The sequence below is a fragment of the Petromyzon marinus genome, chromosome 6 (assembly GCF_048934315.1).
Source record: "Petromyzon marinus isolate PM22_M1 ecotype Great Lakes invasive population chromosome 6, UKy_Petmar_22M1.pri1.0, whole genome shotgun sequence".
In the NCBI taxonomy this organism is placed as follows: Eukaryota; Metazoa; Chordata; class Hyperoartia; order Petromyzontiformes; family Petromyzontidae; genus Petromyzon; species Petromyzon marinus.
The window spans coordinates 5,690,157-5,707,174 of record NC_133672.1 but is presented as its reverse complement, the minus strand read 5'-3'; the positions used below and the strand labels follow the sequence as shown (position 1 = coordinate 5,707,174).

Sequence of the window (17,018 nt, the reverse complement as noted above, 5' to 3'; positions counted from 1 at the left end):
GGAAATCAAAGTATCTGGAGAAAGCCCGTGTATAACAGGAGATAACACTGTGTAAGAAAATGCAGATCAGCAAAAGACTTGCTGTACTGGCCACCTCGTAGTAGCCTTGCAATGAGGCTTTTGTATTCAATAAAATCTGTGCAGAGCATCACGACCTACTTCGATAGCACTACGTTATAGGAATGCTCTACCACCAATACAGGTAACGTTGGTGAAAACAACACGTGTGTAATAATAGATGAATCTCCCGATACTCAAACACTTCAACTTAAAAGCCATCAGGAGAGGTGTCGCACTATTGATGCTTGACCTGGACAGCATTATGTAAATACTCATCTTCATTGCGATACAAATGAAGCCACATAAAATGCAATAACGAGCATACTCTAACAGTTTTATGCTTTGTTGATGTACGAACCAATAAAAAAGCAGTGCAAATGCATATAAAGTGGGAGCCTTTATGGTCAGCAGCTCGGCTAATAAAAGATAACAGCCAATGCTTGAGCACCAGGATTATCTCCGGTTCGATGTTGAGTCTCAAGTGACGCGGTAGTCCATGAAGAGCCAGGGCAATGGCCTCGCAGTCAATGGAGAGAGCATCCATCTGGAAGGGAACGTTACACAGCATTAGGTCGTGCTACCTTAACTTTCAATTATTTTGAAAAATCCTTCAACTACTTTACAATTGTTCTGGTGGCATCAGATGAAAGCGACGGAATGAGTGACAAGATACTGGGTAAGAGAACGGCCTGGAATGAAGACATCAGTTAACTACTTCCGGCATTACCTCAACTGGTTTCCTCCACAGAACACCAGATCCCGCTCCCTTACGTGTCCTGCACGGAATGGCCCAAGGCAATTAAAGCGAATCTGAGTGCAGGTTTTTTCAAGGTTGGGACGCATGGTTCAAGATTTATTCTCTCAAAGCTGACATCAAGCACACACTGCCGTGGGCATCGAGCCGGGCGGTGGTCACGCACGCCAGTAATTCAGCACTGTGAAGGTTCGCACGAATGTGTGCGAAAAACTCTTCCGGTAGGCTTTCAGGCGCTGTACTCTGGTTTGCCAAGTCAAGGCAGTAACAGAAAATGTGGTCTCCACCTGTTTCCATCTGCATGGGATAGAGTTTTACCCCCTTGCATGCGTGGGTTGTTTCCAGGTACTCTCGTTTCCTCACATGTAAATGCTCATTAATTGGCCGATAACACCTTCATATATAGAGGACATCTGCCTGTGGTTCTTGGTGCCTGCATCTTGCAAGTTGAAATAATTATTATCTTCACAAGTTGAATAGCGTTAAATCAAATCTTCTGTGTCTTGAGAGGTATTTTCTGCCAATTTAAGCAATAAAATAAATCATTATTAATGTTGTTTTTGTACAATGATTGGAGACCACGTGGAAAATCTGCAGCTTACTCCACTTGAGAACCTGGCTTCGTTGCAGGTGGCTCGAGCCCAGATTCCAAGCCATTTTCTAACTCTTTGAGGACTAATCATGCCTTGCGATGAACACTTTTTTTACGGAGGTAAAAGTGCTCCGTCTATTGCTGAAAAAGAGTTCTACTGAAGTGACTCCAGAAGTGTTGCCATCATCCTAAGTGCTGCACGATGCCAAGAGCACGGCTGCAATATAACGTGACGAAATAATATGCAGAGTGGCCAATATATACCATACACCAATAAGTTTTCACCGATATTTTCCAGTATTTTTTTCTTTCCAGTTGATTATCACCTGGATGACCTCAAGGCAAAGAATGTGTTAAGCCCCCAATGCACTGTGAAAGCATTTTTGACTTAACATCTGCAATTTACCATTCAGCCAATTCCCCATCCAATTTCCACTGAAGTCTGCATCTTAGGTGCCCTTATCTCCTCCACGAGGCTCCAAAGCAAGACGGTCTGAGAAGTATAAATGAAATATACCGAAGCCCTCTGCTTTGTCTGCCACTGCCAGTGCCATTCTAAACGAAAATGTCAAGCAGATTTCATAAACGTGACCTACCCCTTCCATAAAAACCATGCCAAGCCTCAGTATTCTCAACACATTTCTCAAAGGCAAGTGATTGAAAAAGTATTTTTCGCGCACTTAAACAATTTACGTCTAATTACTTACCAAGGGAGTAATTGCCCTGTAAATTTATGAACCCAGCTAATTATTTACACAAATGAGTACATGAGAACAGTGTGCAGTCCAACTCAGTGGTATTTCGTTTTAGAGGAACAAGATGGCAAAATACCCTGTGGCTATATATGTGCGGATCTGTCAGCTTGTGATATTCATTTCCTTTGTTACATTATACATGTAAAGTCGCAAATACAACATCTATGCTGAATCAGTTTAACACGTAGGCTTTCGCAACCAATAAAATCTATGCTGAATATTTGTACAATGGGGCTGTACTATGGGGCTACTAGTGGGCATTTCTCTGTCAAAAACTTAGATGCTGCCCAATAAATCATTCAACTTTCTTTCCCTTATTATCCCAGCAAAATTAAATGCATTTAAGCAGGTAATTGGCTCGGGTGGCTGGGTGATCAATGGACAGTTACACCAACCACTGAACCGTTTGCACAATTGATGGCAAGTTCAATTTCCACTTCGACCTGATAATTTATTTGAGGCATCAATACCAAGTCAACTGTTTGCTGCACAACCTATGAACAACTGGAGACCCATTATGCGCTGGTCGCATAGCACATGACGCACAGCTCTTGCAAAAGGTGGTGTGTTGCTAGGGTATCTCGCCTGGTTAGGGGGAGAATTGGGTTGATGTGACACGGGGTTGGTGCCGGAGGCTGTATGCTGCTACGCACTGTCTCGGTGTATGCTCGCTCCCATGTTCGACTTGACTAGATAATTGCCTGCTAATCACAGTTGCCTGTGTTTTCATACCCTCAATGCACTGTGTAATTCAGGGAAACACAGTGATTGCACGCTTGGCTGATTTCAGTTTTCAAATTACATTATGGGCATATCTGAGATATACTCCCACTGCAGAATTTAAAGCAAATCGCCAAAACAGTGATAATTAAATTATTTAATTACCTGGGTAAAGGCAACATTTTGTGAAATTTACCTCTCTAAGGACATCAATTTGTTCTACTGATTGCTAATGCGTTTATTTTTTCCTCTACAATACAAAAAGGTGAAAACACAAAGACCTCATTTTCATGGTACAGTAATTCATCAGCATTACCTCCTCGACAATTGGCACTCGAGTGCTCAACTCGGACCCAGATGGCTGTGAATTCAAATCCCAGTCACGGTTATAACCATCCCATTTTCTCTGCAAGGTCATAAAAAAAAGTATCACTTTTGTGGATGTCAACATTGGTTGGCCCCACTAAGAGACTGGCGCCTACCGATGCACGTCAGTGTGAGGACACGCCTTGGACTTAGATTGCGTTAAATGGCCGGCGTTACCAAATTTGTGCCAAAATGACAGTAAAGCAAAAACAAAACTGCGCCATCCAACTGCAATGACGCAGCGAGCACAATGCAAAACACGTATGCATGCATGTACGCTGAACTTATTTCGCACCGTACATAGCCAACCGTGCTGATCGGACGTGCCGGCGAAGGACAACAAGCGAAGACAGATGGCGGCCATGCCCACGACGCTGGCTGGCTGCGGACGTGCAACAAGCGAGAGGAGTGAGGACCTGCCCGCGAAACAAACCTGGCGCCGCTCCAGCGAGTCTGCCTCCCACTCCCTCTCATCGGTGAAGCGGAACTGGGCAAAGGCATCGCCTGCAGGGGGGGGGGGAGAAATGAGGGGGGGGGGAGGCACAGGGTCCAGACTCAGCATCAGCGACAGCCCATGGCAACGCAAACACAGACAGGAAAGGAAACGCCAACAGACCGCGGGCGGCTTCATTTCAAACACTTGTTCATCCCCCCCAATTAGACTTTATTTTATTAAATAAATACATACGTACATATACTGCAGCCTCGAATTCCATAACAAACATTATGTTGATCGATGCCTTTCATTTGACGAATGCCCACAAGAGGTGCGATGTAAGCCGTTGCCGTGGGACTGTGAGTCTACAGGTGGCCCAGAGATGGCAGTCGAGTAAATGGGGTTGAGACGTGTCTATGTTTTTGTCAGTGTTATATACTCAAACGCCTAGGTTTTCTCTATGCACTTTAATTCTGACATGCAAAACACTTACCAAATATCCCAATGCATAGCCCTCTTGAAAAAGAGTCCATCCAGGCTTGCCTGGATAAAGGACATTATTATTCTTCTTTGGTTCTTTCGGTAAAGTCACGTAGAATGAGAATAAAATAATAAATTGATAAAATAAAATAACACAATAATATTCTCACGACGTTTCGGCCACAACACAAGCGGCCTTCATCAGGTGAAGGGACGAGACAGTCTGGAGGACAGCTGTCCTCCAGACTGTCTCGTCAGCTGTCCTCCAGACTGTCACCTGATGAAGGCCGCTTGTGTTGTGGCCGAAAACTGTCACCTGATGAAGGCCGCTTGTGTTGTGGCCGAAACGTCGTGAGAATATTATTGTGTTATTTTATCAATTTATTATTTTATTCTCATTCTACGCGACTTTACCGAAAGAACCAAAGAAGATGAATCCTTGCAGTCACGAAAGCTTTAAATCGACATTATTATTATTAAGAGAACTCAACCTGAGCCATCAACAACTCTATCAATGAAGACTGTTTACCCATAGCTATGTTGGGAACATTTTTTTACAATTTAATTTTAGTTTAACACCTGGGATGTAACTAAGGCACCCAATGGCTTATATTTCATAATAATATTACAGGGTATTGAATGTCTACAAAAGGCAATGCAATGTGATGGACCACACATTTCACCAGTCATTTTTGGATTAAAAAGCAGCATTCCATCGTATAATGTATATTATGCTGCAGTGACACAGCATTTGTATTCGTCTACCTCATTATGTCCACGGGTTATTTGCTAGGGGGAAATAGGCGTGCCTTAAAATAAACAACAATAAACAAAGTAAATGTAAATTTCTGACAGCAGGCTCCCTCGATTCAATAAACATGTCTGGTACTTTTGATTTAAAGCTTTCGTGACTGCAGGGATTCATATTCTTGGTTCATTCGGTAAAGTCACGTAGAAGGGAAACTTTACCGAAAGAACCAAGAATATGTCTGGGACTGCCAGCTCACCGTTTTATAAACACTCAAGATCCGGAAAAAAATATTGTAAACACACACATGCAAACACGTTTGTGCATGCATACATGCGTACACACGCACAACAGCAGCAACAGCTACCATGAGTAAACAGTGGCAGTAATTAACACCGGTTGATTATGTACGGTGCAAAAGAAGTTCATACATACGACACTCGTGCCAGGTTAGGTGCACTCTGGCTCGTCATGTATAGTGGGGGAAGGCCCCCTCGACTGGACGGCAGGGGAGACTCCGGTGTTATTGATTTGCAAGCCAAAAGTGGCTAATAATTGTACACGTCTTGCTGTCAAAAATCAATAGCCCTGGTATAGGGCTTCATATAAGACTGCAAATGAGCCCGTTGTGTTTCTGGGGCAAAGTGTTCTTGATAGTTCATTACACAAGCGAGTAGATAGATATATAAATATCCACACCAATCTCTTAAAGGCACCAGGGCGAATTTCGTGCAGTATGACCACGCCAAAAAAAACTTTGAGAATTATTAGAGAACAGACTAAAACCATGTGAATGTATAATCCACTTGGGCAAGATTTGTTGTTGAGCACCTAAGCGGTGCTGTGGCCCAACATCAAGCAAAGCTGAGCCATCGTCTCTCGAGTGCTAAATTTCCCCATACCATACCAGAAACATTTTAAGCTGAACTAACCTAGGGGAGGATCCAGCCTATTTAGAAACTACTTGCCGCTGAGCATTTTCTGGAATTAAACCCTGCTCACCAAATTGTATAGAGCGGTGTGCGAATCGCCACAACCATAACAAAATCTATCTACACACGCGGCAGAAATTTCTTCATTTCAACCAAAGATTCCAATCAAAGAATGAACTTTGCGGAGGCTCAAATCTGCACGAAGTCACAACCCTAACACGTGCCTCCTCTGTGTAGCCCAGCACAATGCAATTACACAATCCTGCTTCACAAATGTTTCATTCCTGGGGACGATAAAAAAAAAATTCTAAGTTCAACTATGCTTACATAAGCCATGTAGGCAGGAAACATCAACCAACTTGGCTGGCACATGTCCATTTGCACTCAAATGATAAATATTCCTGCTTGTATTTAAATGACCCCTCCCTTCGACGTCCTGTCGTCCCCCAACACATTCCTCCTCGGTGCCAAGATATATCCACAGCTCTCTTGACATGCACTAAACTGTACGATATCACTGACGCCAAGAGAAATACAAGGCAGCGGCCAATCTTAACAGTCAATAACCAAATTAATTAGAATATATGAATGAGAAAGAAAGATTGAATTTTAACGAGCAACTACACGCACCGTGCTGAATTCAGAATGGCCCAAGGCACGCTGTATTGCTTTGTAACACTCAGAAACGCTTTGGTCAAGATACTTGGCAAAGTCTGGACATTGTGCTGACAACGGGCATCAACTTTGGCTCTGATGGCATAAAATGTGTTCAACAACAGTGGCCAGCGCACGCTCGGAATAGCAACCATCCTATGTGCGGAGCGGGCATGTTTAATTCGAGCTGTCCTGCACGTACGGTTGATCGCGAAAAGCATGAAACATGTAAACATTGCTGCCGTTATTTTTGCAAGCTCTTCTCCTTTGCTGTTACTGTTAGAACAACTGTCACGTCAACAAGGGCCATGCAAGTCATATGCACAGCTGAACTGTGCAGCCCGAGTGGTTGCAGGTGAGATCTATTGAAGGGAGATTGGTGGAGGGTGTGTGATATATTTTGCTCTTCATTGTGATGTGTGACCCAGCTGTCTGTGAAGTCTGACAGTAGAGTTCAAATGCTTCCTTGTGTCTCGTTCCTGATAATGTATAATGGGGATAGAAATGTAAATAAAAAAAATAATGACTACACATGGTCAATAACAGGAACAAGGAGATGAAGCTGTAGAGCAGTGTCTCTGCGATTTTCATACTGCACTATGAATCTGGGCATCTCAAGGTCAATTCCCGGTGACGGCTAACACCGTCGGCAAGCGACACCTTAACCATCTTTCACAAATCCACGTTGACCAGCATGGTAAAGTATGGTCAGACAACCCCCATAACATGGCATGGGGAGGCGTTTTTTTTCATCAGGAGTGGATTGGGAAGAGTTGTGAATTCAAATTATTATTTTCATTTTATAAGGAAGAAAATAACTGGCAAGCACAAAAATAATCATCGTAATGAACTTGCGCGATGCTTTATTCAAATTATTTCTTGAAAGCACCCACACACAGTTGCGAACTTGTTTAGAAAATTGAAGTTTAATGATACTGTGAGTGCAAATACAGAGATTTCCAATTATACAGACCCCAATGATTTCTAATGATCCCCTTACTTTACACGGAACAGGTGGATATTGTGAAATCGATGTCTCCATATCTCATGGAGGAGAGTGTTAAAAAAATATTTCATACGTGTATTGAGATTGGTGGGAGACATGTACAAGCTTTGAATTTTAATGTTGTTCTCGCTTTAATTTCTCCACATTATCTTCGTGGGGTATACATGTCAATGGATCGCAGTAGAAACGCACAAACAATAACCTGTTGTTCTCTTGGTGGGCACGTCCATGTAAGTGTTCGTTGAAGCTAGACTGTGTGGCTCGTGTCGTGTGAGAGCACTGAACCCGCCACTGCTCGGAGACTAGGTTTGAATCCAGACAGCTACCTGTGATCGGACAGGGTTATCAAGGAGAGCGCATTAACGCTCTCAGCCCAGGCTGTGCAATGACTGCCCAAAAAATCCATATTGTAAAAAACGTGGTGTCACTTATGTCAGCTTTTTGCAACTACTGTATGAGAATTATACATTTTCAACTTGACATTTAGCATTATCTTAAAGGTGTTATCGAAGGTGTGCCTCTACTGTGGCTACAAATGCCTGCTGCTAAAGGAGCTTCAGAAGTAGATTTGAATGTTCCAAAGGGAGGTTTCACATTTCGTGACGGGATAGGATGTTGATTTTTGTATTCAGATTTTTTTTATTGCTTACAATTATAGACATATACATGCCTATGTTCTATATTGGTGTTTAATATAAAGTCATTTTGGGCTACTATTTATTTCTCGTAATCTTTTTTTTAAATTCAGCCTTTGATTTGTGAGAGCATGACTGCATCTACAGAGTGTCGGTGATAATGTATGCCTCATTGTACAATATTAATGTTTCTGTCTCTGCTTTGTTGATGCTGTGCTCACACAGCACCACAAATCTCCCATCTAATATAGCCAGGAAACTGGCTAAACAGCATAATCCGTGTAACAAATCAAATAATTCTTGACTTAAAGCTTTCGTGACTGCAGGAATTCATATTCTTGGGTCTTTCGGTAAAGTCACGTAGATACGTTCAAAGACTTTACCGAAAGACCCAAGAATATGAAATCAAATAAACTTAAACTTATTTTATGTTCAAAAGTTATTTCCAAAATGTGACTGATAGTAAATGATTTATGGTTGTGAAAGCGTCCCTAAACCTGACTTTATCATGTGGTTGGTTTGGTTCCTAAATTGCCCATTATTTTGTTCCGAATGATCTTCACAGAAAAGATGTGTATACATGCGATAAGAGGCTAATGGGTCTATAGTCCTTCACATCAGTTTTTATCACACTGTTTTTTTAACACAACAAAGACCGAGGCAGCATTCCGTTATTGAGTAGTTTCATTTAAGCGTAAAAATGTAGCAAATAGGTCCACAAATTTTGTTCCAACAACTTGGTCCCACAGAAATTCCACCTTGTCCGGGAGGCATCTCTCTCTTCACTCGATGAATGGCCGAACTGACCCTGTGAACCATGACACACGGGGAACTTAAAGCTCTTCGTTTGAAAAATGGCTTCATTCCTAGATCTTCCCTTCTGTTGCTATAGAGATCTGCGTAAAATTCCTCCACTAATTTTAAGATTGCATCTCTACCATGTGCTTATGGTTACATCTCACAACCCCAAGTGCTACTATTTGTCAATCGCTAATCATAAATCTCCCCTTTTGCTGCTTTCATGCGTCCGTTGCTTGCGATGACGTCAGTTCTGTGTACTCAATCTTTGTTTCATAGCATCTATGTCTCTTAGTAAATCTCTCCTCTTCCTCAACATGGTTTGTTGTTTTCAAACAAATATGTTCACTTTACTTTTTAACCTTGCAAATTTAGAGACATCATAGTGACTCTTAATAAAGGTAAGTGGGTTTGGGTAGGACGTATCGCTAAAAACAGTGATGAACAAACAATGAGGGCTGGTGACAGATAACAAGGCCGAAGAGGTAACGCACCCAACAGGACGGCAAGTACAGAGATGGTGTGATGAGATAGGCTCACATGGCATCGGGAGACTCTGGGAGGACAGTGATAATGTGGGCAGGCCTTCATCCAACAGTGGATCATGGTTGCTAATGACCAATTGGATCGTGTTTCAATAAAGTGCTTGTTAAGATTTGATACACTAGAGATGTGATTTTGCATTTCTATATAACATGTTACTATCAACAAATCAGTACTGTCCTTATCCACATTTGACAATACAGTTATTCTGAAGGTGAATTGGGACTCATTATTACAGCCCTCATCTTTTGGAAATGAGATCGCATCTCACTAGGTTTTCACCTCATTATAAATAAAGGGCTTGATTAATTGAACACATTCATGCAATTTATCATAGAAACAAACAGCAGCCCCAAGTCCCGCAAGAATGACGGTAATAAACCAGCCAACACAATGAGAAACCTTTAGGGTTCAATGTTAAGTTTAATGTACAGTTGACAAGAGTGATAAGTTAGCTTCTGAGACGATGAATTAGGAAAGGGGGACAGCAACGAATGAATCAGAGGTCACACCCTCTCCTGCCTTTGTATAATAACACTTCCACCAGTGGTGAGGAAGACGCAGCATCCAAGATTCAGTGCTTTGGAGGGCCACTGCACCAATTCTGCCGACCTTAGATTTGCCGCTTCGCTCTCTTGTCGGTATTTACGTGGTGTATCAATGCCAAATTAATTACCAGCAATTAATAATGTACTCAGCACTATATTGCGAGGGTGACCTTAAGGGGAATGCATTTCCAGTGGAACAACGTCATTAGCACGTAATGGTAACGATTAATTAAAAGATGGGGAAATTGTTATTTATATGCCATGAAACATATGTGGGCATGTTCTTATAGTTCTTGCCACAGGAATGTGGAATTTGTTGTACCACCTGCTCAGGGCCACATACTTCTCTGTTTCTTTGAGCAAAGGAAACACTTTTACTTTTAAAATACTTCGTGCATTTTAAAAGTCTGAAACAATGTCGTCACGTGTTACCATAAGCACATTTTAGACAATCCCAATACAAATGAGATCTTTGCTGAATGCTTAGGCAATTACATGGATGGAAAAAAATATCGTAAGTGCTATTGTACACCGCTGTATCAATTTGTCAAATATTAATACTGTATATGCCTTTCATCAGCTCTAAGAGAAACGTGTAATGTACTGCTGGATCAAGCCATATCCATGATGAGTCCAGAGCTGTCAATTTCCTGGTTGGTCAAATGCATCTCTATTATAAACCGCTACAGATAAAGTTTTTTCAGATATAACCCGGCCAGGTTCCAGATAAACTAAAGGAGCAGGTGAGACAAAAATCATCCTTGTGATATAGTCAGGGGCGCTTTTAAGCCTTTCTTTAAATGGTACATGTTCACAATCACAATGTGTTACCACTGCCATTTTCAAACAAAAGCATGCATTACGATTGTATTATTCGGTCCATGCTCTGTTAACTTTCGATGAAAGTTGAGCAACATTCATACAGTATTCTGAATGGTATATACTTTACGAAGCACAAACTTTATTCCAAGGATGCACGGCAGTGCTTCCATCCATGCTGTGTGTATGAGGCTCTTTATTCTACAACAACGATGATGATGGTGATAACGGTGATTGATGATTTGAGGCCGATTTCCTACCCTCGGCAAAACAATTGTCAAACATACCACTGCCTCGTTTTTTAACAATCACAGCTCACACCCTGGTTGTTCCACCCACTATTCCTTCACACAATTCCCAGCATTGCTTTGTGCTGTGTTTTTGGGGGTAAAAAAAAAAATCCTTCATTGATACCTTTTGATTATGTTTCTCCGTATTGCAGCACTATCTACCAATCATTTATCTGCTTGCCAAATTCATATCCAGGAAATTGAATTAAACTTTAAAAATTGATGCCTCCCGATGGGAATGACACAAATTTCGATTTAAAGCTTTCGTGACTGCAATGATTCATCTGCTTTGGTTGACTTTACCGAAAGAACCAAAGAAAATGACACAAATGTCACGCGAGTGCATCATCCTTCCAAATCTGCCCTACTTATAGCAAAACGCAAAAATACTAAGCGGTGCTTTCCGTCTGTTGCTATTTTCTCCTCAATATGCCAGACAAGAGGATACACCCAAGGTCACAAAATAGTTTGAACGCCGGACAAAAGATACACAGAATCGCAACGCATGTGGAGAAGGCTAAAACCCCCATTGTACTATTCAATTCAGGTAGAATTTTTTTCCAAACATAACGTCGCTTAGTATTTGCTGTAAAACTAATGGCCATGGATTTTTGCGACTTCATTGCTGGCTCGATAAAGAAACCTTTACAATGGGATGTACTTTTGCGCTCGCTAAAACGTCTGATTTATTGTCAATGTGTGGAATCTCGCCATTGTAAGAGGAATTTGCAGTTGACCATCAGATCTCAAAATCCATTGTATTGCACTGGGCTCAATTATCATCATAGACTTCTAACAGCATTGTCTTCTATTGACACATGCTAAAAAAATCTGCTTCAATTATATGAATTCTAACTTAAATGCATAAAGCATCTATATACAAGTGCCTTTTACGGTGCTGTACAAGATAACCATAGGGACATAAATGCTATACGCAAAGGTTTTATGCTATGAATGAGTACCTAAGCTGTGTGTCTCCGACTGACACACATCTAATAAATTATTCATTAGCAAGAGAAAAAACATGAAAAATTATAGTGAGGAGTACTTCAGTGCCATCGTTGCAGTGATGTCACAATAGAAAGTATCGGAATAACGTCACAGTGATATCAATGGAGGACTCGTGTAACTTCCAAAAATGTTTGTACCTAAACAAAGCTTCCAACTTTTCCCGAGAGAGCCTAAGACACACAACTTCGGAAATTCTGTACAAGATGAGACATTTATCGATTGGTTTAAATCTTCCTTCTTTAAGCAGGGTGCGTACATACGATATGCCTTCAAACAAGTATATCATTTGGAGATATTGGGGTGGGGAGTGGTGGCACAGTGGTCAGTACGTTGCACTATGAATTGGCGACCCGAGTTCGATTGCCAGTCATGGTTCGTTAACATGGAGTGATGGGTGACATCTGAACGAGTGCTGGGCGCTGCCCCCTTATCACCAAACGGCACAGAACGGTGCTGTGAAGTATGGTCACGCAATTCCCGTGACCAAAACAGCGTGGGGAGGTGGCATTTATCCAGCAGTGGTTTGACAGGGCGGTGAATGTTTACGAGTTTTACAAAACAGCTGATTGTGTGCAAGATGGCACTTGTACAGCACACAATTGTAATATGAGAACTGAGGTTATTTAAAGCCATGGCATTAGGTTGTCATATAGGCGATGTTAAATTACAGCCACTTTTTCTGAATAGTTTGTACGTGTTTTCTTTAAAAGAAAAAAAATCAATTCCCACAGCAAATGTGAGAACTGATGCCTTTTAAAATGGTTTGAGAACGGAGTGTTAAGACTTACACAAACTACTTAATTTATATTTTCGGTAATAATCAACCCCTGGGGAAGTTGTGAGCAGCTCCCAGGCACAGGGCTAACTATACGAAGCAGAGGGCCCCAAGCAGATGAGGACAGAGGGGCACAAACAGACAGACGTCGAGACACAGGCAGAGACACAGAGATGTGAAGCAAGAAAGACATGAACACAAAGATACAAAGAAACAGACACATGGATAGAAATCGGCATGGAGAGATAGACAGAGACATTGAGGCAGAGCGACACACACACAGAGAGAGGCAAAGAAACAGAGATGTAGAGATGTGGAGAGAGGAACACAGAGAGCAGAGGTGTGAAACTGTCGCCGTCGGGGACATTTGCAGCAATAAGTGAGGCCCTATGCAGGCACACGCAGAGACTGAGTGAGAGATAGACAAACAACAACTCCCGTTGGCCACTCAGTGGCGGTGGTGTCACCACGGTGCTTGTGCCATGCTAGGTACAATTTGAGGTGTCGAAGGCTCACTGGCAGGTCACGGGATAGATCCAGGTGCCGTGGTTTGACTGACTGAGATGGCTGACAAACGTACCAACTGTGCTCACCACTGTGCCAACTTGCAGTGTTTTAGTCGCTCATTGTTGTGAGCATCGTTCCTTTACCCTCCGCTGTTGCTGTAGGGTGACTGCCTCCAACTGCCCACTAGCACTTCACGAACCTCCTCCCAAGAGACTGATCTTGACACTACTGGTACCAGTCATCGGCAAGTCCAATTATCTCCACATCTTTCTGTACCACATCAGTCCATCTCTTCTCTAATCCATGCCGCGCCCATTTAGCCCCCCTATCTGGCCAAATAGAAACTGCTTGGGCTGGTGGCTGGGCATGTGGGCGACGTGACCCAGCCAAGGCAACCTTGCCTGCCGGAGGAGCTCACAGATGGGACTTTGTCTAGATCTTTCAAGGATCTGTAAGCTCCTCACACAATCCAGTCTGGTTAAACCCAGGATGGATCATAATGAGGCTCGCCTGAGTATTTCAAACTAGTAAAGATGTTCCTTTAAAGGGCGACATATTCCGCAAGCATAGAAAGAGCAAACACACAGTGTGACAAATCGGCAGACATATGGAAGAAACAATGTAAGATCAACAATCAAAGGTGAGGCTTTAAAACACACCTAATACACAGAACAGGAGCTGGATATGAGCACAACCCTTGAGAGCAAGATCATGTGTGCTCATAATCAGAAGTTTCTCCTTTGCCTTCTCCCGAACAATGTAGTGTAAGCACGTGTTGCTTATATCATATGTGTGGTTATATACAGTGTGCTTATATCTACCTTGCACTTCAGAATGCTCACCCATTCCTGGCATACAAATTGTCCATTTCAAAAACAAGGTCGTCAGTTTCCTGCAACCGTTTATTTATTGAGAGGCAAAACGTTAAATGTGTTTTTCGCCATTTCAATTTGGAATGAATCTTTCGACAGCGAGGCAGACTGCGGACATGAAAAAATACATCTGGTTGTCGAATGTACTCGCTAATTCACTCCACACTCCTTACTCTGATGCAGCGTGCATGTTTTACATAGCTTTCATCCCACCTCAAAGAGAGGCGTGACATTCGATAGCTCCATACCAGATGATTGCCCTATATGCCCTCTTGATCACAAGCATGGCTATATTCAAGCAATCTAGGCACCCACCATTGAGAACGCTTGACTCACCATGGAAAGGCGACAAGGTTTACTTAGGCCATCCTCCCTCAATAGTTAATAAAATAAGTATTACTTTGTGGGAAGTCACCAGTAGCTATATAGCAAAAATGACTGCCTCAAACTATGCACGGCCTTTTTATCAATCGTCAGCTGGATCAGCCTCCCCACACTGTGCTGTTCGATGGGGTTATTTGGCCATACATCACTACACTGGTCGGTACGGGTTTGTGAAGACGGGAAGAATAAGATGTCAGAGCACAGAAGTGCAATAAAGCAATGGATGATGTTGCTGCACTACCTGATAAAGTAACACCGCAGCAGCAGCAGCAGCCTACAAGCACATGTTTGTATGCATGTCGGTCGCCCATCAAAGCACACTCAACCTTGCTTGGCCTCCAAGAGCTCATTAGATTAAACACATTCTGTGTAATTTTCCTCCCACTGAACGAATGCCGAAGTTCCACCACTGGCTCATGGAAGCCAATGGAGATGAGCACCACACCACGCTCGCGTGAACTTGCGAGACATTTTTACTTGACTTTCTGATGCTATGGTCTAATGTTCTAATTAAGTTCTGGAATAGGGTTACTGCCAATATGAACACCACGATCCAAAGATGATCCCCCTTAGGCGAAATGCCCAATACTCATCTCAAGTGAAGCCACTGGATATACTGTACTCTCATTATCCCAAAGAAGATTATCCTACAGCATTGGTTACCCCCCGGATGCTCAAGCTGGACAGAGTAGAGACCATAATAGTACATGCCACCATTTCTGGGAAATTTCCACCAGTGTAAAACATCTTGTGATGTCAGATTTGCATGGGAAATTGATGCAAAATTTATCAATTACACAGCGTTTGTTTTGTAATTAAATTGAATTAGGTTATGTAATTCTTAATCGAGTAACAAAATTATAAAATATTGACATTGTAAAATACTTTTTGGATAGCTGCTCATTGGTGGCCCTGAGCAACTGATGGTAATTCGAAATTATTATGGTGGGTACCTGTCTTCACAGGAACACCTACGATAGATGTATTGCTAACATTAATTATTATAGTGACTCGGTTTCAAAGCTGATTTGGCCATTTATTGAGACACTTTCCTCTGCTCTTAAATACTCTCAAAACATAAAGTCCTAACATTGCATTTTGCTCTTTCTCGTACAACTTGCAAGTTGGAAAACCTTTCCGTTCTAAGATTGCATTTTGTTTCGAATTAAACTCTTGTTATCAGTTGTTCATGAATTGGGAGAAGAAAAAATAACAAGCCTAACTTTAGCCCACTCTGACTTTGAGCGGCTGAACCCTAAAACATTTTTCCGGTCCAACCATATAAGCATTTAATTTATTTTTATAAACGTAACAAGTGAGCCATGCCATGCCCTCAGCTGAGCTCAAGACCTTATCAGGTCTGCATACACACACTCACAATTTAAAAACCACAAAACTCACTGCACCACGGAGAGCACACGCACTTTTGCTCCAATGAAAATCTAAATGACAATCTCACCTGGCATGAAACAGGAATTAAATAGTTTGTGCAGGATTGTCAGAACGCATGCATGCATACATGTACGTACATACATGCATACGTACGCACATAACATCTACAGGGATCCTAAACAGTTACGATTTTATCTGAATTATGAACTCAATTGTTCAGATAACACCCATAATTCAATTTTCTTGCTAACACGTTTTAGAGGCACTATGTTAAAATTACTCTTTATGAATAACATACCACATTTTATCACTCATAATACTATGCCAACATTACAACCTGCTCCTCAGTACCTTATACATTGTTAACGGCTTTTGTTGAATTTTATATATCTCGTTAATGTGTATTTGCTCCATTAATGTACATTCAGGATAAACAAAGACAACTCAACAAGTGATGGGCGAAAATGATGTCCGCGAGTGTCTATCGTGGCTGGCACAGCAAAAGAAACGATGTGGTGTAGCCAACATCGCAAGAGACTGTCCACCTTTGCCTCTTCATGTCTGATCTTAATCACACCCTATCAGGTACTCATTTCAGTCTCAGTGAACATAATTGAGGGCTATGCCATGTAGAGATACCATTTGCCACAGGATTAAATATTAAACCCAAGTACTTTCTAACATGCCAACATTGTGAAAAGATGTAAAAGTAGAGCCCAGCAATAGGTTGCTCAGGCCACCGCTGGCAAAAGGGCCTCCACTATAGGGAGCTCTTACAGAGCCTCTTTAGATGTTTTTTGGCCAACTCTTCTACGCTGGCCAGATGTCTTGTAAGAGGTGAAGAGTATCCACACGCTACCTGCTCATCGACTAACTCCCCTTTATGTCGCAGGGTGGACAGAGGCAGGAGGGCTTTAAGAAACGTGTCCATTGTTTCAACT

General features: G+C 42.0%; 1 protein-coding gene across 3 annotated transcripts in view; it reads right to left on the bottom strand.

Annotated features, from left to right (window-relative positions):
- The window catches only part of AVEN (apoptosis and caspase activation inhibitor), a 49,446-nt gene that overhangs the window by 2,962 nt on the left and 29,466 nt on the right, over positions 1-17,018 (bottom strand). For all 3 annotated transcript variants that reach the window (XM_032948295.2, XM_032948294.2, XM_076062988.1), the window contains exons 4-5: positions 3,681-3,751; positions 509-604 (exon numbers count right to left, since the gene is read on the bottom strand). In XM_032948295.2, the coding sequence (XP_032804186.1) occupies positions 509-604; positions 3,681-3,751 (167 nt within the window). The remainder of the gene's footprint in view (positions 1-508; positions 605-3,680; positions 3,752-17,018) is intronic.